At 47.1% G+C, this 24,176-nt stretch overlaps 1 protein-coding gene across 1 annotated transcript in view; it reads left to right on the top strand.

Annotated features, from left to right (window-relative positions):
* The window catches only part of ASCC3 (activating signal cointegrator 1 complex subunit 3), a 2,217,780-nt gene extending 2,204,394 nt beyond the window's left edge, over nucleotides 1-13,386 (top strand). The window contains exons 41-42 of the mRNA XM_086926668.1: nucleotides 3,454-3,629; nucleotides 11,302-13,386. Of these exons, the coding sequence (XP_086782794.1) occupies nucleotides 3,454-3,629; nucleotides 11,302-11,449 (324 nt within the window). The 3' untranslated portion in view covers nucleotides 11,450-13,386. The remainder of the gene's footprint in view (nucleotides 1-3,453; nucleotides 3,630-11,301) is intronic.
* The last annotated feature ends 10,790 nt before the right edge of the window (nucleotides 13,387-24,176 follow it).

The following is a 24,176-nucleotide window of genomic DNA, read 5'->3' on the forward strand; positions in this document are numbered from 1 at the left end:
CTGGACTCAGCGCAGTTTCGGGTTTATCCTCCGGAACGGCGGGTCCGGGATATACAGGCTTTGATTCCCATCTTTCAGCCGCTATCCCGGGTTTCGGTCAGGTTGACGCTGCGGCTGCTGGGGCTGATGGCTTCCTGCATCCTTCTGGTGCATCACGCCCGGTGGCGGATGCGGGCTCTGCAGTGGGACCTGAAGTTTCAGTGGGCCCAGCATCAGGGCAACTTGTCCGACCACGTCTTGATCTCGGAGGGCACTGCGAGACAACTACAGTGGTGGCTTACGGACCGCGATTGGGTCAGAGGCAGATCCCTCTCCCTTCCCCAACCGGAGCACGTTGTCGTGACGGACGCGTCCCTCCAGGGCTGGGGAGGCCACTTGGGAGAGGCGGAGATCAGAGGCATCTGGTCTCCGGCGGAGTCCCGGCTCCTGTTGGAGCTACGGGCGATTCGTCTAGCACTGAAGGCATTCCTCCCCTTTGTCAACGGGAGTGTAGACAACACCACCGCCATGTGGTACTGCAACAAACAGGGCGGGGTGGGGTCGTGGACCCTTTGCCAGGAGGCTCTGCGCCTCTGGCAGTGGCTGGAACGGCAGGGCGTGACTCTGACGGTTCAACACCTGGCAGGTTCTCTGAACGCCAGGGCGGACGAACTCAGCCGTCGGTGCTCGATGGATCACGAATGGCGTCTGAACTCGGACGTGGCGCAAGGCCTCTTTCTGCAATGGGGAGAGCCTTGGTTAGATCTATTCGCCACAGAAGAGAACGCGCAATGTCATCAGTTCTGCGCGTTGGAGTTTCCAAGACGGCACTCGCACGGCGACGCCTTTCGGCGCTAATGGAGTTGCGGTCTGTTATACGCCTTTCCGCCTATACCACTTCTGCCCAGAGTGCTGAAGAAGATCAGGCGCGACCGGGCCCAAGTTATCCTTGTGGCTCCGGGCTGGGCGCGAAGGTACTGGTATCCCGAGCTACTCAGCATGTCAGTCGGTCCCCCGATCCGCCTGCCCCTTCAGGAGGACCTTCTGTCGCAGCAGCAGGGGACGGTCCTCCACCCGAACCTGTCCAGTCTCCACCTCCATGCTTGGAGATTGAGCGGCGGCAGTTGAGGCCATTTGACTTGCCTCCTAAAGTCTGTGATGTAATTCTGGCAGCCAGGCGTCCCTCCACAAAGTCGGTATACGCCTGTCGGTGGAACAGATTTGTGGCATGGTGCACAGCAAAGGCTGTGGATCCTCTTTCTGCCCCTCTTTCCGAGGTTCTTCTGTTTCTTCTCTCTCTTGCCCAGCAGGGCTCTGCTCTGGGCACTATCAAGGGCTACCTTTCGGCCCTTTCAGCCTTTCTAAGGCTTCCTGATCAGCCTTCTTTGTTCAAGTCCCCAATTGTAACGAGATTCTTGAAGGGCATCACACACATGTATCCACCTGTTCCGTTTGTGATGCCTCAGTGGGACTTGAACCTGGTTCTAACCTTTTTGATGTGTGCTCCCTTTGAGCCCCTTCATTCTTGTCCTCTCCGTCTCCTGACTTTAAAGACGGCTTTCCTGGTTGCCATCACCTCTGCCAGGAGAGTGAGTGAGCTCCAGGCTCTTTCTGTCCAACCTCCTTTCCTGTCCATTCATCCTGACAAGGTGGTTCTAAGGACTAGACCTTCTTTCCTGCCCAAAGTAGTTTCTGCTTTTCACATCGGGCAGTACATCACCCTCCCCTCCTTCTTCCCGCCTCCGCATCCTTCAAAGGATGAAGAGCGGCTCCATCGTCTGGACCCAAAACGTGCGCTTTCATTTTATATGGATCGCACACGCCAGTTCCGGGTGGATGACCAACTGTTTGTTGGCTACGTGGGTGCGAAGAAGTGACGGGCGGTACATAAACGGACCATCTCTCGGTGGGTCGTTCTGTGCATCAAAGCGTGCTACTCTTTGGCTCGGAAGGAGCCTCCTGTTGGGCTGAGGGCCCATTCCACTCGGGCCACGGCGGCTACTACTGCCCTGGGCCGGGGAGTCCCCTTGCAGGACATTTGCCAGGCGGCTACGTGGGCCTCGCTGCACACCTTTGCGAGGCACTACTGCCTGGACAGTCAAGTCCGGAGGGATGGCTTCTTTGGCCGTTCTGTCCTCCAGGACTTTCTGGTGTAGGAATGTATTGGTTCGCAGACCCACCACCGGGGTTGGTATTGCTGGGGTATCTATTCTAAGGTAAGGAATCTAATACTAACGTGTTTCTTTCAGATGAACAAGTTACTTACCTTCGGTAACGATATATCTGTAAGAAACATTAGTTAGTATTAGATTCCTTACCGAACCCACCCATCCTCCCCGTTCTGCGAACTGATACCTAGGGTTAAGGACATCCCTTTCAGGGCCCTAGTTTCAAATGGCACCAGTGTTGGTTCTCACATGACTCTGCGTGTTCTGGCGCGGAAAAGCTGTGTACAAAGAACTGACGTCAGCGCACGGAGGCGGCGTCTATATACTCCAGCGACGTCATCACGACGCCGACGACGGACGCGGAGCCGCAGGGGACGCCTGCAGACGACGCCTACCGACGCGCAGGGGTACTGCTACGCAAAAGTTTCCGGATCCAGACTGACGCCTGGGGATATTCTAAGGTAAGGAATCTAATACTAACTAATGTTTCTTACAGATATATCGTTACCGAAGGTAAGTAACTTGTTCTTTAGGACTCCTAAATGCCTTCTGTGAATACCGAAAGTCTTTAAATTAGGATTTTTCTCAACTTTACTACTATTAAACTGAGAAAAATCCTAATTTTAAGACTTTTGGTATTCACAGAAGGCATTTAGGAGTCCTAAAGTTAGCTAACTTTACTACTACTAAATTGTGAAAAAGTCCTAATTTTACTACTACTAAATTGAGAAAAATCCTTATTTTAAGACTTTCGGTACTCAAAGAATGCTTTTAGGAGTCCTAAAGTTAGGACTTCTAACTTCTGTGAATGCCGAAATGAGTAAGTGTCTTCTGTGAATACCAAAATGAGTAAGTGCCTTCTGTGAATACCAAAATGGTAGTAAGTTTAGGATTTTGTCTTGTTAGTTCTGTGAATCGGGCCCTCTGAATTTAAAACTAGCATGAGCAGCCATCCAACGAAATTGGAAAGAAAGGATAACTTGAAGATGCACATCATACCAGAACCGTAAATAGTTTTTTAGCGCATCAACACCATGTAACTTTTCCATATGTTGTGTTTATTTAGCTGATCACTCATTACAATCAGCAACTTTGTATAATGCCTCTGACATATACTCTGATGTGTGTTCCCCACCATTACTGCATATCCTGCTACTTACGAAAATGTGCGGCTGCTCACGTCAAAGAACAAACATGAAGTAACTCAGCTAGAATGTTACCCAAACAAGCAGTAATGTAACTAGTCTTGAAGCTCACTACTGTCCTTCCAGTTACTTCTTTTTGAGTGTGTCTTTGTTTGTTACAGGGAAGACATGACAGTAAAGCATTGGCTCCTCGCTTTCCCAAGGCTAAAGATGAAGGATGGTTTTTGATATTGGGAGAAGTAGATAAGAAAGAGCTTATTGCACTTAAGAGAGTGGGATACGTCAGAAGTCGAACTTCAGTCTCCATGGCTTTCTATACTCCTGAAACCACTGGAAGGTAAGATAAATATATACTATACTTTTTTATTTTAAATATAGGTCGATCTCATTTACTACAGGAGCTTAGGTGACATCAAGTAAGGTAACAACCGTAACAAGATCTTAGTTCCTTTGTATAGTCAGTAACTTATAACGTTTTGAGGAAAAGATGACAAGTAAGAGCATTGTAATATCTGGCATTTACTACGCTTGGTCTAAATAAGAAATTAATATGCTTAGCAATCATTGTACTTCAGAGACAGCATTCTGAATTTGGAATGTGCATCACTGTCCTTGGAACCAAAAATAATCCCTTACGTCATAATATATAAAATTAAGGGATCCCCGTGTTAAATCCACAAAACATGTATGCGTGATTCTAAAGGCTATGTTTCCTGCTTGTTCTTAAAGCTCTTTTACTCTAATGAGTTAAGGGGTATAATCATAGATCAGAATAAATGGTTAACCTTGCGTAATCATGTTATTCTATGCAAGATATTCATTTATTAAGGAATTCTATATGTTAGAACTGGCACCATTGGCATGGGTCTCCCTTCCATTTTTTGCTGTTGCCTCCTGTATTTCTGCTATGTTTTTGCTGGTCTAGATGCTTTAGGCACTTTGCCACTGCTATTCAGTGACAAAGTGCAAGTGCTCCCTATTGTAAATTGTTGTAATGGATTAGTGACCCCGTGATTGGCTATTCGATTTACTTGACATACCCTAGTACAGTGCACCATGTGAGCCCAGGGCCTGTAAATCAAATGCTGATGGTGGGCTTGCAGCACTGGTTGTGCCACCCTCATAAGCAGCTTGTAAAGTGTGGCTCAGGCCTGCCCTAAAACTTCCCTTTTCTACATGTTAGTCACCCCTAAGGTAGGTCCAAGGTACCCCCATGGGCAGGGTGCATTGTATGTAAAAGGTAGGACATGCCCTGATGTGTGTGGCATGTCCTGATAGTGAATTACAGCCAATTTCGTTTTTCACTATTGCAAGGCTACCTGTTCCCATTGGTCAGAATGGGCAGTTTCATTATAAAAGCTTATAATCCTAACTGGCTCAGGGAACTAGGTAGAAGTTCGGGTTTAGTATGCCTGAACTCAGAATGTTAAGATACATCTTTTAGTGAAGGTGTTTTTTACATTCTGTGTTTGAAAATACCACTTTTAGAAAGTAGCTATTTTCTTGCCTAACCATCCAGCATGCCTCTGCTAGGTTTGTGTTTTCCATGTCTGGTTTGTGAGTGACAGGGGGCTGGAGAGGGCCTTGGCTCCAGCAGTCTGATGGGTCAGGGCTGGGCTGATTAGGGCCTGCATTGATAAAGAGTGGGGGGGAGATTTCCTTTAACTGACCTGTGCCCTCATAGAATAGAGAGTAGGGAGAGGAGATTTCCTTTCAGCTACCTGGGCCAGCCATCAACAATGCTGTCTCCACCTCCTGCCAGGAAACTGCTCAGAACTGGTTTTGGCTGGGCACAGGCACGCTCTGCCTTCAGAGAATAAAGGATTTACTGGTATAAATATTGGGGCCCAGACCCCAGAAGTTAAGATTACTGCTCGGAATCAAGACGAACCTTTGCCAAGGAGACGAACCAAGGAAGCTGAAGGAGGAGACTGCCCCTGTGCTTCTTTGCTGTTTGGGGTTGGCCTGCGGTGGTTACTTGATTGCCAAGGAAAGGAGAAAATGAACTTTGTGTCCACTTTTACAATCTTGAGGAAGAATCTCCAAGTGCTTGAAGTGTGCTTGCCTCCTGGCTGAAGTCTCAGGGATACAAGACTTCACAACCAGCTCCCCTGAATTCCCTTGCTGGTAATTCTGCCTGCAGAAAGGTGCTTACTGTTGTTTGGGCCCTCTGAGAAGACTGCATGTCACAGGGAGCTGGAAGTGCAACCCAACGAGGAGAAGCGCGTCGCTGCCACAGCAGTTGCCGTAGCATCGCCGAAGAAGCGTGCCGCCGCTGTTCGCCGTCGCATCACTGACGAAGCGTGTTGCATCACCGGAGAAGCATGTCGCCCCCACGGAGGTCACCGTCGCATCACTGGAGAAGCGTGTCGCAGGGCCTGTCACGGCTCAGAAGTTACCGAGTTCACCACATGACCGTCAGGCATGCACGCATCGCATCAAAGACACCATTTTGTCGCATCGCACCGGATCATCGCATTGAGTCGCCATCTTGTCGCATCGTCACCGGACCACACTAAGAAACAACTCAACAACCCCACACACAGTAAGGAAGTGAGCCTCAACTCCCCTGAGCAGCAGTAAGGAACCGACGCATCCACTTCCCTGAGTGTAAGGAATGGCGCATCAACTTCCCTGCGACCCTTTTGTTTGTTTTGCGTGACGCATCTAAGGTACTTTGAGAGTAAATTGTTGCATTTACCATCTACATTGAACTAAGCTATTTTCTATCATTTTAAAGTCTATTTTTGATTACATTATTGTGGATTTTTGTTGTTTGGTCTTGTGTTAAGTCTAGTAATGATTACTTATTTTTCTAAACAGGTGTGGTGTCCATTTGTAGTGCTTTCACTGTATTACTGTATGTGTTCACAAATGCTTTACACACTGCCTCTGAGATAAGCCTGTCCGCTCGTGCCAAGCTACCAAGTGGGTGAGCAGGGGTTATTTTATAAGTGTAGCCCCTTACACTGACTAGAAGCAAGGGTCCCTATTTGGACAAAAGTACCTACCTCTGCCAACTAGAGACTCCCAGTTCTAACACTATATAAGTAAGTAAGTAAAATATTTGTAAAGCGCACATATTCCAAGGGGTCTTGGCTCTAGGAACAATGTTGCCACTAGTCGGGGAAAAGTGACTACATAGGCTTAGGGGAAACATTAACCATCACATATACTTCTTTACAATGCTACAAGATTTAACATTGACATTTCTAAGAACATGAGGTTTAGAGTCTACACATATTTTTTGTGCATTATTGTGTGGCTGTAAGGTCTTAACAAAGATATATGTGTGTGTGTGTGTGTCAGACTTGAATTTTTCTATGGCAACAGTTGTCTCTTTGGATTTTATACAAAGTGCCCCATCTTTGATACAAGATACCCAAAAGGGGAAACTAACGTTGGTCTTACCTTTTGTCTAGCCTTTCAATGACTCACAGAAAAAGCGTGGTGTGATTCAGTTCCAAAGGGTAGGGTCAAGTTTGTTTGCCCTTTCTTGCGCGAAACATTTGAAGGTAGCCAGGGCGCCTACCACAATGTGTTACATGCCCATTGCATAGTGGTTTGAACCTAATATGCCATTTTCAGCTATGTGTATTGTTTAAATAATGTGTGTTAATAGTGATTGTGTGCTAGATCTCCTTTGGAACATTGGTCTGTAAGCTTCCGAGCACACCCAGAACTGGCCCATTTACTGTATTGATTATTAACATTATTAATAAATGATTGTCTATAGAGTGCTTTCAACAGAGACCTAAGGCAAAAATCAAGAAGGATGAAAGCATGAGGTACATTTAAAAAGTGTAGAAGCCATGCCGCAGAATAAGTAAACACCACATGGAAAATTGTGAAAGCATTTTTTGGTAGAAAATCCTAAACTTCGTGCAAACTCTTTGTGCTTTACATAATTTCATTGCTGCTCTGCTGATTTTTTTTATATCATGCATATAAGTAAACACCACATGGAAAATTGTGAAAGCATTTATTGGTAGAAAATCCTAAACTTGGTGCAAACTCTTTGTGCTTTACATAATTTCATTGCTGCTCTGCTGATTTTTTTTATATCATGCATTTATGGAGTTGGCACTACACACTACCAAAACCATAAATAAACTTAGCTAAAAAGAAATGTGCTTCAGCGCATCTTCCAATGTTAATGTTCTGTTCAAGTTTTTCTTTATTTTATTCGATTTGCATGCTTTATATTGCTTGCATTACATAACCTACCACAGGATATGTTAATTATGTTTACTGGATGTCCACATTCAGAATACAATAAGGGAAAATGAGAGAAAACTCATCAGTTTTATCATCAGTGATCACCACTGTACGTATTTGCGCTCAATCATGTAAGCAGCTTTTAGGATATTCACTATAGTCCTCAAGGATGCTTTTAGCTTAACTGCATTCTCATATGGTTGCATTCTACCAATAAACTCCATCTTGAAAGACTTGCCATTTGGGCCTCAATCCTGAGATATCCTTTTCTAGATTTCAGTTCATTATAAACTTAATTTGCATGCTGGATTTCTCCATGATCTAGCCACAGTATTTTCTGTACCTCACACAAAATCTTAATGTATCTGGAGAAACAATGACCTCCTGGGTAGACTTCAGCGCTCAAGAAAAGGTCTCATTTGTCAAGAGAACTCACTCTAGTTTCGTAGTCCTTGCAATTTCAGAATTAAAGTTTTTTTCAAATCCATCAGTCTATTCTATCAATTTTGTCACAGTGTAGTTAATGCCTCAAATGTTTCAGCTGTTAAACACATTAGGATCCAGCATTTAGACCTTATTACCATTGGGTCTAATAAGTGATGTTCTATGGTAAGGGGAGTGTATGCCAACTTTATTTACTGAATTTGAGCTTTCTTGCATTCCGCAAAGAATTGCATTTTTGCTGCACACTGGAATCACCACAGTTCTGTTGTACTGGGCAAAAAAGGGAGTATATATTTAATTTCTTCCTCGAAAATATAAGAACTGGCTCTTAGCTGTGACATCTACTTTGTTAATATCCATACTGTAAGATTACGTAATATGAAGATGCATTTTGTCAACAAACCTCACCATGAGCTCAATATACCACTGCCATACGAAGTAAATCTTTGAACCTCTCGGTCTACCACTGGCCAGCCGGAAACACCTTTGTTTCAGCAGTAGGTATTATTGATTGTTAGAACTCTGCGTGATACCCTTCTGATCATATCGGTCCCCAGCCCAAGTAGAAGTAGTTCCGAGGTTATGTCAAAATAAAATATTTTCTCTGATTCACATCGATCCAGCATTGGCTTGAGAATTCTGCTACTCATCCTTTTCTCGGCAATTGTAAACAAACTCGTCATTGCATGGGACAGAGTGAGGATACCGTTTCTTTGCTGAACCTAACATCTTAGTTTCTGAAGAGTTTCTGCTGACCTATTTTCCGAGACTAGCGGCTGTCGGGGGTCGTTTTTCTCTCAGATGAATTAATAAACGTACCATTTGGCACCAGAACTTGCTTTATCTTTTCACAGAGGCAATAGTATCCCTTTGCAACAACTTTCCCTCATTACAACCTTCTAAATAGTCGTTTTCTTTTCAATTTTAGTTGAAACATGGATTCTGGTTTTATTTGTTGCTGTTTTTGCTTACTCCGTATTCTTACTAATATCCTTTGGACACAGCCAGTGGGGCAGTTTATGTAACTCCATTGGAAACAGAGTTGTCAACTTTTTTTTTAAATGTTCAGGACCTCCGCAATGCATGGCTTCGCAAGTCAGGGTCTTGTGACTTGGCAAATCCTGATCTCTCCGGGCAAGCCCTACAATTACTCTGGCAGTAGAATTCAGCAAGACCTTCAGCTTCCCTATATTGAAGTACCAATGTAAATAGAGGTAACCCAATCAAGTTCTGCAACCACAGTCACTCTCCCAAAAGTATCCATCTGCTTGTCTTTTCAACAATGGTCTAAGACTTTGCTGCAAATTGAAATGATTGTTCGTGGAGGCTACTTTAGCATTAGTGCAGCTCTTAAGGGACATTCTCTCCTCAACCTAATATCTTAGATCATTCAAAGATAAGTTGGGTGTAAATAGTACAGCCATGAATATTTTTTAGGCTCATACTCGGTCTTGCAGAAGGTTGACATACGTATTAATGAGCATGAGTGACACGCTTCACCAATACTCTTGAGTTTCAGGCTTTAATGTAGGAAAGATTTAAACTACCTCTCCCCGAGCTTCACACCACATCCCTCAATCTGTATGTAAGGATATTGTGGTCTAGGTTGTTCAGGGCTGCCAACAGATTCAGAGACCTAAGCCAACACAATCGCGAGGAGGTCAAAATAGAGGATAGTATGTTGTTTTATGCCCGATTATCATACATAAAACTATCGTCTGTCATAAATTTAATGTCCTAAATCTCGTTGACAGAAATAGCTGTCAGTGGGTAGTTCACACACACACAGTCAGAGACAATAAGAGGAAAGGATAGAGAGATATACCGGTGCCACTTTTCTGCTTCTTTGGAGCGATAAGAAGGTTGGCAGGCCTAGAGGATGTGAATCTTCATTACAGAGAAACATTCAGTTATCAGGTGAGTAATTACAAAGGTGTAACTAATTCATCAAATCAGCCTTAGTCATTGCTTACTTAAAACTCCGAAGTGGGTTGCACTATCGTTGCTCTCATGTTGACCAGATTATAGGCATTGGCCTCAAGGAGAAGGGTGAATATGTAAACAAGAAGCCAGCCCAACACTGTTAACACGAGGAAAAGGGGACAAACTAGAAAAGTGAGGGAATCTGAATACACTGTCCAACTAGCCAAATCCGAAAGCTATAAAACACACCAGAAAGTTGTCATGCAACTTCTGAATGCTTACATCAGGCTTAATTACTCCAGCTGCCTAATTTGCAGTCAAAATAAATGTCCTACCTCGAAGGGAGAACAGAAAGGGCTTTTCAGTATAGTTCTTTACTTTAGCTTCCATTGCCCGGTATTTCACAGCTTCCAGCCAACCTTACTGGCAAATCATGTGGTCAGCCTAGTCTCCTCACTAGAGCTTTTTGTATCCTCCCTCCATGGCTTACGCAGCCCCTCCCTTCAACCAGACGTTTCCTGGAATACCTGCCCAGAGTTCCAGTGGGACAGTATTTTTTTAATCAATATTTAGGACACATTAATTAGGTTAGACAACATTCAAACTATGATATGCTGATACTACACTCTTTACTTCTATTCTTGACACTCTCGGTTTACTGCTCCTGATTCAATAGATTCCCAGTTTATTCTTGTTTCTGTCTCTCCCACGAAGATTTTGGTTTGTATGGTGATTGGATGCGGTGTGTTCTTCCATTGCTGATTTCATACCATAATAGTGCAGCACATGCAGGACTATTTTTTCTTCCTCTCTGTCTCTCTCCCCTGTTCCTACTTTCTCATGTAGGACCCCAACTCTTTTAATTATCTATTAGCTTTTGTCCTCCGTTTGCAATCACTGTCATCCACTGCTTTATTGATGGGTCACCATTTTTAAATGGATTTGAATCCATTCCAAGATGGCTGCCCATCTATGCATGCATGATAGGCATTTTGGATTTTTTGTACGATAACTCACTCAGACGGCTGCTGCATTTGCGCTCACATGCACATGCTCTGAACTAAGGGGTGGGCACGTGCTCTGAAGTACGAGGTGGGGGTAATCATTGGCAAAGCCAATAGGTCTCACAGTCTAGGCCTGTTCGTTTTTAATGCTTGTTTCAGCAGTGGGGCACTCAAGCCTTCTTGATCTCTGTTGGTGCATACCCTGTTGTAAATTAGCTATATTCCACTTGTGAAATTATCGGGACAATTTCATGTACTATTTTATTAACTTTGGTGAGCAAAGGTCCACAGGGTACTTCCAGCTCCAGGCTTGCCCCAAAAGAAAAACATTTGCTTTGTTAGCTGCAGATCTTTATATTAAGGTGTGCTTACCTGCATTTTAGGAAAGCAACGTAATGTTCTGTTCTTTTTTTCTGTCAGGTATATCTACACCGTGTATCTGATGAGTGACAGCTATCTCTGCATGGACCAGCAGTATGACATCCGTCTGGATATCATGCCAGCCAGCATTTCAGCACAAGTCAACACTGAAGTCACGGACGCTCTTAGTAACCTGTCAGTGAAGTAAAGGAAGCTGAGTAATCCATAGGAAGCATTCTGGAAGCAGGTCAATTCTGTCATCCTGGATGCCACAAAACTTAAAGGGTGCTTGGAGAAATGAACTTCCAGCATAGGCACTCCAAGGAATCCACGTCTTCTGCGTTACCTCCAGTGACACTGCGATAGCCACATTGGCCTTACAACATGATGCCTTTCTCGATCTCGTCATGTCAATGTCACATGTGTTTGCAATGCTAAACATGTATTTTTCGAGATGGAATTGTGCAATTATTTTATATATTTCAGTTGTGTATAATTGAGGCAAATAATTCTAATTAAACCGTTGTTAATCAAACGGTATATATATATGATCTCTTCAGAGGTGTATGTATGACCTGTAAAAATGGCAAAAGCAATCCTTTAAAACAAACTGCTAGAAAGACGAAGACAACTATTAAATTGTACAATAACATGTTTGTGTGATGAAAAGATTTACGTAGGCACAGAATGAATGTTTTGATGAAATTGCTGATTACATGTCGACGAAATGATGTTCTTTCTTCAAATAGGGTAACCTTCCAGCGAAGGCACTGCAGCAATTAATTGATATGTTTACAAATGTGTAATGTGTAGTGCTAACCACGAGCTGTGTATTCAGCAGTGCCAAGGAGAGAAGACCAACAAAAGGAGACTTTCTGGTAACGAAGGAGAATAAAATCTTTTCTCAAGGGCTTTAAATTATGGTAATAGATTCAAAATAACTGTTATGCATCTGAGATAAAGTGAACGTTTGAACCCTAAAGCAAGGGTTGACTGCTGAGGACGCTTTACTTCAGTCCAGCTACTTTTATAACACATTCTGATGAGTAGTCAGAATACTTAACCCACAGGCTACAGATGGTGCAAAATGCGGCTGTGAGGCTAATCCATAGGGTCCCTTTTCACCAGCACATTTCCCCACACTTCAGAAAGCTTCACTGGCTCCTGGTGGCCAGGAGAATTGAGTTTAAGGCATGCACCTCGCTTTTCGAGACTTAGCCTATATCGTCAGGAGCTGACCTTGATATCTACTCAGCAGCGTCTCTTCAATATCCCACGTTTTGTAAACCTGTAACAAGGAGGCAGGTCCTTCACAGTAAGGACTGCCAAACTTTGGAATGCTTTGCCTAGCCACCTGCGTATGTTAGAAACGGAACATGAGTTCAGAAAGGCCATAAAAACCTGGCTCTTTAGGCAGAGGGAGTAGTATCTTGAGCTTCTCAGTCAATCTAGTCTGTTTTTCTTAGCACCGGGACACCTCTGTAGAGGTAGCCCCATGCCTAATAAATGGCCATTGATTGATGATTGACTTAACTGGGTCCGTTAAATTTGTCTTCTTGTGCTTACATTGAAAATGCTGATAACCCAAAATATATTTGACTCCTTATAGGGTGGGATTGTCTTTGCAAGCACTTCTGAATTTCAAGCAAGGTATTTTGTGTCATTCAGATTGTAGTAAAACCTGTCTGGGTGAAAGCATTGTTTGAATGTTCATAAAATCTGCTACTAAATTTGCTTTAAACAATTCAAAGAAGAGTTTTCTGCAATGCAAGCCTTCTCTTGAGCTACAACTTGGCATCATTCTCTAAGGACACTAACATCATAATTAGGGTGGGGAACACTTTCCACTGATATTGAAGGAAACCCAAAATACTGATCTTTCACTTTCCCTCTTTGCCTGGACTTAATTACGGTCATTGTTAGCCAGTTGCAGTGTCAACAGTTTTTGTTTCCCTGCATTGTTTTCAAATGGAAAGTGTAGAATTGAAGGATGCTTCTTCCAAATCTGGATGATAATATTTTCTACATGAAAAATGATTTATTTACTTTGAGTTTATGTGTTGCATATATTCTGAGAGATAAGTATATGTGTAATAGTGGGCATTTCACATGGATTTAATTAAATTGTTAAATGAAGAGCTACCATATCTGACTACGCAGACTGAGTCATCAGTCCATTATTGAGTCACCTACTCGCATTCATCTAGGAAATTTAAATGTATATAAAATAATGCCAGTGCACACATTTTGTATGTTGCTGGCCATGGTTTCTAAATGTCTTTTTTTCCATTCACATACTTGTTTTGTATTTTAATTTTAAAAAGTGGGGTGTGGAAAGCACCCTCACAAGTCGGACGCAACTCTGCCTTTCTTCCTTGTAGTTGCAGAACAAGTGCTATGTTCTCAGAGTGGGGTGACCCTATGAACTGTAAGAGGATGGGAGGTGACCTGAACTCTGATATCAATAGTGAATCACTCCTGTGGTGTTCTGTCTGAACTCAAGTAAAGAGTGGAGAAGAAGCAGCTCAGCTTTAGGTTGAAGTGTAGAGCACTGAATACTTCCAGAGGTTGTTTGGTTTGCAGCCAGTGATAGTCAGCAGAGCTCTGAGAAGACCCAGGGTTCTTGAGTTTTAGTGATGTGCCCAATGGTGGATGACATGTCCAGAGGATGGTGGGGCGGGTGGGACATTTACAAAAACTAAAATCAATTAAAAACACTTACCTGTATCAGCACTCAGAAGAGCACTAGAGGCTTCTGCTTTCTCCAACCCAGCTGTCTTAAGACAGCTGGGTTCGAGAGGGTTAAAGTGAGACTGCTGGCCAAATTGACATGCGAACTTTAAACTAAAAGTGCCCTGCTCTCTCTGTTGGTGCTAGTCAGCAGCAGCCCCACCCCCGTCCTCCGTTTGGGACGAGGTGACGAAAAATAAAATGGTAATGAATTAACTTTATTACCATTTTATTTTTCGTCCCTGGGGGCATTTCAGTGGGGTGATGGAGGAGCTGCCCCTGGATGTGCCTGACTCGAGTTCTGTGTCGCACTCTGTGGGCATACCAAGAATTCCCCTAGCGGACATCACCAAGTGGTAGGCGGTGGTGATTCAACTCTAGCCTTTAAAGGGAAGTCTTGCAGTAAATGCGATTTATGCATCAACTTCATTTTCCCAGTGGCATAGATTTAATAATAAAATGTTCTGCTGGTGGCCGTATTGCGTTCACATGCTCCTTATGAAGGATAGACTTTCAGCACACAGAGCCAAAGAAGTGCATTGCAGGTTGTGTGCCTGCACATCCCCAGATGTCAGGATACTCAGCCTGGCCCTGAAATGACTAGAAAAGTCTCACTGGAAAGTATACACTTGAAAGAAGATTGCAGAAAGGACAGTGATGATATTATCACTCTAGTAGCCCACAAATATTTTCTGAGGTCTAAGGAAACAAGCCAAATAAAATAGATGTAGTTCTTGAAGAGATTTATGCTGCCACAGGGGCAAACTTGATGAGGTTGAGGACAAAGACAAAAGAATGAAATGAAGGTGGACTCAGATAAGAAGTGTGGGGTGCGCATGTCCGGAAGTAGCACCGATACCACCCTACTGGAGCCTTTGAAAAGTCTAGATGATAGGGGAGATCCTCAACCACTTACTGCACAGTCCATCACTTTGGTGCTCAGCCTAAGTCCAGTCGATGTACACAACTGTGCTGAAAAGTGCAAATAATAAACAATGCATTATGAGGACCTGGTCCAAAGGAAAGAGGAGATACTATTTTATCCGTTGGGTTCTCTGACGAGGGAAACTTGGAGTCCATTCTAGAGGTGGGGTTTGCGCATTAGGAGGAGAAAACAATAATCTTTTCCTTAAACATGCATGAGCAGTATGAAGACAATAATGAGCATCATTTTTATTAGGTAATAGAGCGAGGGGTTGTGTGGGCCTATTCCGTTTGTATTTAATAGAAAGAATGTGAATAGGTTTTTTGGAACACCGACAGAGGAAACAGAGTGGGCCTATTTACCAGAGAAAGTAAATGAAGAACTGAATGGAGGAATTGTGTGATTTTCTTTGTTGCTGTGAGATTTTACAGTTTGTGTTGCCAATTTATATTAACAGCCTGACACCCTGCAATGGTTGGAGAGGGTGAGATGGTGGAAGAAGCTCAAATTAGGTGAAAGCCAGTAGCCTGGCATATTCAAGCTATAAATGGTGTGCCTAATTGTATTTACAGTTCTCATTATCACCACTAGCCAACATATCCCTGTTTTTCAATGTAAATTGGACTCTTAAGATGAGTGCACAAAAGTGTTACTTCTTTAATTGTGGAGTCTTTTATTTAAACCTTTGTTTATGAGCTTTTTCATTGGATTATGAAAATTAAGATATATGGAAAATTAAAAATAAAACAAGGTAGATACATCGCCCGTGACCTTCCCACTGACTGTTGGTACATAAGCAGTGCTTGACAGACTGAATCTCTACCTTTCAGCCCTGTCTTCTGTTTAGATTTTTTGTGTCAAAGTTCTGAAGCAGAGTTCATCCCCACATATGGATGTTCCGCAGAATTCTTCATAAACATTTCATATGAGTATATGAGTGCATTTAAACAAAGGCATGTTTAAGATCTCAATGAGCCTTATTTGTACAAAAACAGCATTATGCACTTGCAATATTATTAATAATGTTTTAGAGCTAAACTGCATGCAAGTGTGTTAAGCAAACGTCAGAGCTGTTTTTGTTCCAGCTTAACCTCTTTATCACCTGTCATGCATTTCCTTTGCTTTACTCGATTGGTACAGTAGTCACTGATTGATTTGCTCATGCACAAAACTAAAAGCAGCTATAATTTGTTTGCCAAAAAGTATTTTGGAATCTATTATAAAAATGCAGTGGCACATCCACAAGAAGCATTCTGCTCCCCACAGATGTGTGAAAATGTGGCTTCTGTACACAGATCCTGTTAGAAAGTTTACTATTAATTTAGCAAGAGGGTTCTATTGCAACCTCAATGAACACATCCTGGTTGGATCGCTGCACTGTGTCAGAGAAACTCTTCTCAATCACTGGTAGCTGCATCTGAAAGAAACACGTTAGTGTTAGATTCCTTACCTTAGAATTCCTTACCTTAGAATATCCCCAGGTGTCAGTCTGGATCCGGAAACTTTTGCGTAGCAGTACCCCTGCGCGTCGGTAGGCGTCGTCTGCAGGCGTCTCCTGCGGCTCCGCGTCCGTCGTCGGCGTCGTGCGCCGTGATGACGTCGCTGGAGTATATAGACGCCGCCTCCGCGCGCTGACGTCAGTTCTTCTTTTTTCCGCGCCAGTGGACGCAGATCTGAAGAGCAGTACTCCGGTCTTTTGACCAAGTTTTTCGATTGTTATTTCTCTAATTGTGCCTGATAGGATGCCTGGGTTCAAGCACTGTGATGACTGTGAGCGCACGATGTCGGTCACAGACCATCACCGCCTCTGTCTCCGGTGTCTGGGCCCCGACCACGACGTGGACTCCTGTGTCGACTGCCGGGCCCTCACCAACAAGGCTAGGCGGGAGCGGTCCCGCAAGCTACTGGAGCTCCGGGTGTCGGCCCCACGTCGGGACCGGGAGCGGCCCCGGTCCGGCCGGAGGTCGAGAGAGCGGTCGAGGGAGCGGTCGCGGAGCCGCGCCGAGCGTTCCGGAAGTCGACACCACTCGTCAGGCTCATCAGGTAGGAAGCACAAGAAGTCGGGGCGTCGTCATCGTACCCCCGACTCCCCCCGACGCTCGCGCGATGCGGCCGGGGGCTCGGGTGACCCCAACCCCGCGGCTCCGCAAGAGTCGCCGGCGCGGCCTGCCTCATACCCTCCGGTCCCTGGGCATGGCGCGACGCCTGAGGAGATCGAGGCGTTCCTCATGGCCATGAGGGCGCTCGCTTCTCCGACGGGGCCTACGGCGCCTTCGGGCCCAGTGCTACCGTCTGGGAGCCCTGGCGGTTCGGGTGTCCCTGCCTCGGCGCCGTCGGGTGCTCCGGCCCCGGCGCCGCCGACGGCTCCGACCCCGGCGCCGCAAGGGCCTTCGGGATCGGCGCCGGCTGGTCTTCCGGCCTCCCCGGCGCCGTTACCATCGGGGTTACCCCCGACGCCGCCCCCGCGCGGCGCCGGTTCTCCGGTGCCGGCTCCGGCCGGCGGCGGGGTTCCGGCGCTGGCTCCGGGCGGCGCCGTCCCCTTACCTTCACGGACGCGGCGCCGGACGGGCGTCACTCGACGCCGGTCCCGGCGCCGATGGGGCCCATGAACCCCGAGGAGCCGGTCTACATCGTTGACTCCGAATACGGAGAAGATGAAGAGTTCGGTGAAGGTTGGGAGGGGTCCGAGGACCCTCTGTCACGCGAGTGCCAGTATGACCCGGACTGGACAGGTGACTTGGGGGATGCCAGTGGTCTGGACGACTCTCCTAACCCTGGTTTGATCTCTCCTCCTTCCGTGGCATCGGTGGAGGGAGCTGCCTATTCTGTGGTGCTGATGAGGGCTGCCAAGGCCTTACACCTTGAGCTCCCCGTCGCGGCCGTGAGGCCTAACATCCTCACCGAGGTCTTCAAACCGCAGTCATGCCCACAGGAGCCACTGCTGCCGTTTAATGAAGCCTTGTCAGACGTTCTGTTGGGCACGTGGTCCAGGCCCGCTTCAGGTGCGCCTGTTGATCGGAACGTGGCCAGGCGCCACCGTCCTTGTCCGGACGACCCCAAGTTCCTGTCTACCCACCCCACCCCTGAGAGTCTGGTGATCCAGGCCTCGACCTCCCAGTCCGCATTCCCGTCGGCCCCGCCCGACCGGGAATCCAAGAGGTATGACCAATTTGGCAAGAAGGTCTTCTCGTCCATTAGTTTGGGCCTGCGGTCTTGCAACACCGCTTGCCTCTTGGGCCGCTACACCTACTCTGTGTGGGATACGGTCGCGAAACTGCTGCCAGAATGCCCCATGGAGGTGCGGGCAAAACTCGGTCAAGCTGTGGCTGAGGGCCGGGATGCAGCGAAATATTCGATACGGTGTGGTCTTGATACGACCGACTCGCTGGGCAGGGCTATGTCAACGACGGTGGCGATTCGTCGCCACGCCTGGCTGAGATCCGCCAATTTTTCGGCTGATGTCCAGAATACCTTGATGGACATGCCGTTTGATGGCTGTCACCTGTTCGGTGACAAGGCGGACCACGCGCTGGAACGCTTCAAGGACTCCAGGGTCACGGCCAAGTCCTTGGGTCTCTCGACCCAGCGTCAGCAAACGGGTTCGTTTCGTCCCTTTCGTGGCCAAGGAAGGGGCGCCCCCACACGTGCTGCCAGCCACGCGCTGCAACAATCCTTTCAACGCGGTGGCGGCCGTGGAAACCGCCGTGGTGGCGGTCGGGGACAACGGCGGGGTCAGACCACACCTTCCCCCGCAGCATCTACCCCAAAATCCTCCTAGTCCGTGCTTTCGGCCCCATGTGACGCCAGTGGGTGGCAGGGTTCGCCATCACCACGCTCACTGGCGCACGATCACTTCGGACAGGTGGGTGCTGCAAATCGTCCGGAGGGGCTACTCCCTCCCCTTCGAGACCTCTCCTCCAGCCATGCCACCGCAGAACCACCGTGTGTCGGGGGACCACTTGACACTTCTGCAGGAGGAAGTTATGGCCCTCTTGGCCAAGGGGGCCATCGAGCGCGTTCCTGGGCCAGAAGTAGGGCGTGGTTGCTATTCCCACTACTTTCTGGTGCCCAAGAAGGACAAGGGGGGCCTACGTCCTATCTTGGATCTAAGGAACGTCAACGGCTTCCTCCGGAAGGAGAAGTTCAAGATGTTGACGTTAGCTCAGGTCTTGGCTGCTCTAGACCCACAAGACTGGATGGTAGCGTTGGACTTGCAGGACGCCTATTTTCACATTCCCGTCCTGCCGGCCCACCGGCGTTACCTGCGGTTCACGGTAGGCCTGGAGCACTTTCAGTTTATCGTGCTCCCCTTCGGCCTTACCAGCGCCCCACGGGTGTTCACAAAGGTGATGGCGGTGGTCGCAGCCCATCTGCGCAGGTTGGGGGTTTCAGTCTTCCCCTACCTAGACGACTGGTTGTTGAAGGCGGGCTCGCCCCAGACAGTCGTCCACCACCTTCAGATGACGGCAGACCTCTTGCACGACCTGGGGTTCTCCATCAATGTGCCGAAATCACACCTGTGTCCCTCTCAAAAGCTCCTTTTCATTGGAGCGGTTCTGGACTCGGCGCAGTTTCGGGTTTATCCTCCGGAACGGCGGGTTCGGGATATTCAGGCTTTGATTCCCATCTTTCAGCCGCTATCCCGAGTTTCGGTCAGGTTGACGCTGCGGCTGCTGGGACTGATGGCTTCCTGCATCCTTCTGGTGCATCACGCCCGGTGGCGGATGCGGGCTCTGCAGTGGGACCTGAAGTTTCAGTGGGCACAGCATCAGGGCAACTTGTCCGACCACGTCTTGATCTCGGAGGGCACTGCGAGACAACTGCAGTGGTGGCTTACGGACCGCGATTGGGTCAGGGGCAAGACCCTCTCCCTTCCCCAACCGGAGCACGTTGTCGTGACGGACGCGTCCCTCCAGGGCTGGGGTGGCCACTTGGGAGAGGCAGAGATCAGAGGCATCTGGTCTCCGGCGGAGTCCCGGCTCCATATCAATCTGTTGGAGCTGCGGGCGATTCGTCTGGCACTGAAGGCATTCCTCCCCTTTGTCAACGGGAGTGTAGTGCAGGTGTTCACCGACAACACCACCGCCATGTGGTACTGTAACAAACAGGGCGGAGTGGGGTCGTGGACCCTTTGCCAGGAGGCTCTGCGCCTCTGGCAATGGCTGGAACGTCAGGGCGTGACTCTGACGGTTCAACACCTGGCAGGTTCCCTGAACGCCAGGGCGGACGAACTCAGCCGTCGGTGCTCGATGGATCACGAATGGCGTCTGAACTCGGACGTGGCGCAAGGCATCTTTCTGCAATGGGGAGAGCCTTGGTTAGATCTATTCGCCACAGAAGAGAATGCGCAATGTCATCAGTTCTGCGCGTTGGAGTTTCCAAGACGGCACTCGCACGGCGACGCCTTTCGGCGCGAGTGGAGTTGAGGTCTGTTATACGCCTTTCCGCCTATACCACTCCTGCCCAGAGTGCTGAAGAAGATCAGGCGCGACCGGGCCCAAGTTATCCTTGTGGCTCCGGACTGGGCTCGAAGGTACTGGTATCCCGAGCTACTCAGCATGTCAGTCGGTCCCCCGATCCGCCTGCCCCTTCAGGAGGACCTTCTGTCGCAGCAGCAGGGGACGGTCCTCCACCCGAACCTGTCCAGTCTCCACCTCCATGCTTGGAGATTGAGCGGCGGCAGTTGAGGCCATTTGACTTGCCTCCTGAAGTCTGTGATGTTATTCTGGCAGCCAGGCGTCCCTCCACTAAGTCGGTATACGCCTGTCGGTGGAACAGATTTGTGGCATGGTGCACAGCAAAGGCTGTGGATCCTCTTTCTGCCCCTCTTTCGGAGGTTCTTCTGTTTCTTCTTTCTCTTGCCCAGCAGGGCTCTGCTCTGGGCACTATCAAGGGCTACCTTTCTGCCTTTTTGAGGCTTCCTGATCAGCCTTCTTTGTTCAAATCCCCGATTGTAACTCGATTCTTGAAAGGCATCACTCACATGTTTCCACCTGTTCCGTTTGTGATGCCTCAGTGGGATTTGAACCTGGTTCTAACTTTCCTGATGTGTGCTCCCTTTGAGCCCCTTCATTCTTGTCCTCTCCGTCTCCTGACTTTAAAGACGGCTTTCCTGGTTGCCATCACCTCTGCCAGGAGGGTGAGTGAGCTCCAGGCTCTTTCTGTCCAACCTCCTTTCCTGTCCATTCATCCTGACAAGGCTGAGGACTAGACCTTCTTTCCTGCCCAAGGTTGTTTCGGCCTTTCACATCGGGCAGTCCATCACCCTCCCTTCCTTCTTCCCGCCTCCGCATCCTTCAAAGGATGAAGAGCGGCTCCATCGTCTGGACCCAAAACGTGCGCTTTCCTTTTACATGGATCGCACTCGCCAGTTCCGGGTGGATGACCAACTGTTTGTTGGCTACGTGGGTGCGAAGAAGGGACGGGCGGTTTGTAAACGAACCATCTCTCGATGGGTCGTCCTCTGCATCAAAGCGTGCTACTCTTTGGCTCGGAAGGAGCCTCCTGTTGGGCTGAGGGCCCATTCCACTCGGGCCACGGCGGCTACTACTGCCCTGGGCCGGGGAGTCCCCTTGCAGGACATTTGCCAAGCGGCTACGTGGGCCTCGCTGCACACCTTTGCGAAGCACTACTGCCTGGACAGTCAAGTCCGGAGGGATGGCTTCTTTGGCCGTTCTGTCCTCCAGGACTTTCTGGTGTAGTATTGTATTGGTTCGCAGACCCACCACCGGGGTTGGTATTGCTGGGGTATGTATTCTAAGGTAAGGAATCTAACACTAACGTGTTTCTTTCAGATGAACAAGTTACTTACCTTCGGTAACGATATATCTGTAAGAAACATTAGTTAGTGTTAGATTCCTTACCGAACCCACCCATCCTCCCCGTTCTGCGAACTGATACCTAGGGTCAAGGTCATCCCTTTCAGGGCCCTAGTTTTACATGGCACCAGTGTTGGTTCTCTCATGGCTCTGCGTCTCCTGGCGCAGAAAAGCTGTGTGCAAAGAACTGACGTCAGCGCGCGGAGGCGGCGTCTATATACTCCAGCGACGTCATCACGGCGCACGACGCCGACGACGGACGCGGAGCCGCAGGGGACGCCTGCAGACGACGCCTACCGACGCGCAGGGGTACTGCTACGCAAAAGTTTCCGGATCCAGACTGACGCCTGGGGATATTCTAAGGTAAGGAATTCTAAGGTAAGGAATCTAACACTAACTAATGTTTCTTACAGATATATCGTTACCGAAGGTAAGTAACTTGTTCGACACAAGCATCGGGCAGTTCCCCAGAGAAACGTGTGTTAAGTTCAAGCAGTACAAACAATTTTAAGGTCATGATAATAATATAAAATTGCAACGCTACTTTAGAAACATAGATCATATTTTATTAATCAAAAAGACACCAAAATGCTCAAATTTGATCAGGGCGACCAGAGCGATGATTTTTAACATTGTAAGGCAAAAAGTGCCAAGAAAAAAGAAAGTGCCATAAAAAATCTTCAGCCTGAGGTTGTCGGGAGCCTAAGTGTGATATCAGGCCGACCATGATAGAGGCGGCAGGCGGGTAATCAAGCAGCAGGCCACACCAGTCTAATACATTACCATAGGACTTGTGCTACTTTTCGGAATTCGTAATCTTCAAGGTCCTCTATCAGGGCCAGAACTGGTTATCTCCTCCGCTGGAGTTGAAGCCATAAAGTCTGGGATGGCCCTGGAATTGAATGGTAACACTTCCTGCCAGTCCCATTTGGAATCTCCAAGTCAGCGGAAGATCTATGTGGGTGCTGCTCTTTGTTCTACCATCTGTATCGGTCCTGTTCTAAGATCGTAAATCCCTGCTTGTTTACAACATCCCTGCCTTCGTGGGCCTGGAGGTTTAGCAATTGTCCTCCAGGAGAAGAGTTAGCAGCCAGCCAATGATGACTTCTGGAGTAGGGCTGGGAGGCAAACTAGTTCTAAACTGTTTTTCTCTGAGGCAGCACAAAATTCACTTTCTTAAAGATACATTTCCACCAAAGTTACCAAATGTTTATTTTCACCATAGCATTAGATTTTTGCAACTCAGTGGAAAATAACTTTTAAACCTCATTCTAGCATTTTTTAAAGCAGAAATCTGAAATAATAATCATATTGACAGCTACATCTGTTCTTATAAAATGTACGTACACATTGAAAACAGGTTTTGGATAATTGTTGACTGCAATGGCATACTATTCCCAATGTGTAGTAAGCCACATTTTTATATATTAAGCACCCAGTCCTATACGTTTACAGTGCACATTTTAGGAGATATACACATGTATTCCTGTAGTGCTGTTAAACTGCAGACCATCCAGAGCACAATGGAGCATTTCAACACCATCTATTTTTATCGTGATGTAAATGCACCCTGCAGCCCTATATGACATTTAAGTTCATTGCAACGGGTCAAATTTGTGCAGCAACTCAAAATGGCCTCACTGGAAAGAGTAAGGACACCAATTGAGTGAAACAGTTTTGCAAGACAGTTGTTAGGGACAGGGCACACTCATGAAGACAGTGTCACAGGGCACAGTGTCATCATACCAGGAAATATAGGGTCTAGAAAAATCTAGGGTGACCATGTTGAAAAAAAAGACTTTACTGCAGGTCCCAAATCATGAGAGGAATTTGATTGGAGGAAGGCTAGGCTTGTAGCACAAGTGCTGTGCACACCTTCAACTTTACAGGCCATTAGCTAGTGTGTGGCAAGTAAGCAGAGATGCATTGGCCTTCTGTTATCAACAGGTAGCCCTCCAATGACACAGGTAATGGACTTTACCTCTGGACTAATTCATGGAAGTGTAAAGGATTACAGTCCCGCCCCCAGGCAGTAGTGCGAATGTACTCCTGTACAAAAGTGCTCATGGTTTACATGAAGATTGCTTTGTTGGGCCCTGCAAAGCTGGAAGGGGGCGTATTAGTACTTTGCTTGCTTTGTACTTTCCCCGCACGAACAGCACTTGTGGCTGTGCCCATCTGCTTGCTTTGTACCATCCTCTAAGCAGTAAAGGTTGTGCATATCCGTGCTCATTTATCTACGATGAGGGATGTGACCACACTTGCCATTACCAAATGGACATTTTGTTCAGTTTGTTCAGTGAGTCAAGAATTTAGGGTGTGCTTAAGTAGTAGGGGTTTGCCAGAGCTTATGCACAGCAGATTTTGCATGTAAGCATTTAATTTTCCTCATGCCTAATTTTAATCTGAAAATTTGAACAAACAAAAATTGCCCATTTTTTAACCATCTGCACTATGTATAC

This window comes from Lissotriton vulgaris, chromosome 6, assembly GCF_964263255.1.
Source record: "Lissotriton vulgaris chromosome 6, aLisVul1.2, whole genome shotgun sequence".
NCBI classification, from domain to species: domain Eukaryota; kingdom Metazoa; phylum Chordata; class Amphibia; order Caudata; family Salamandridae; genus Lissotriton; species Lissotriton vulgaris.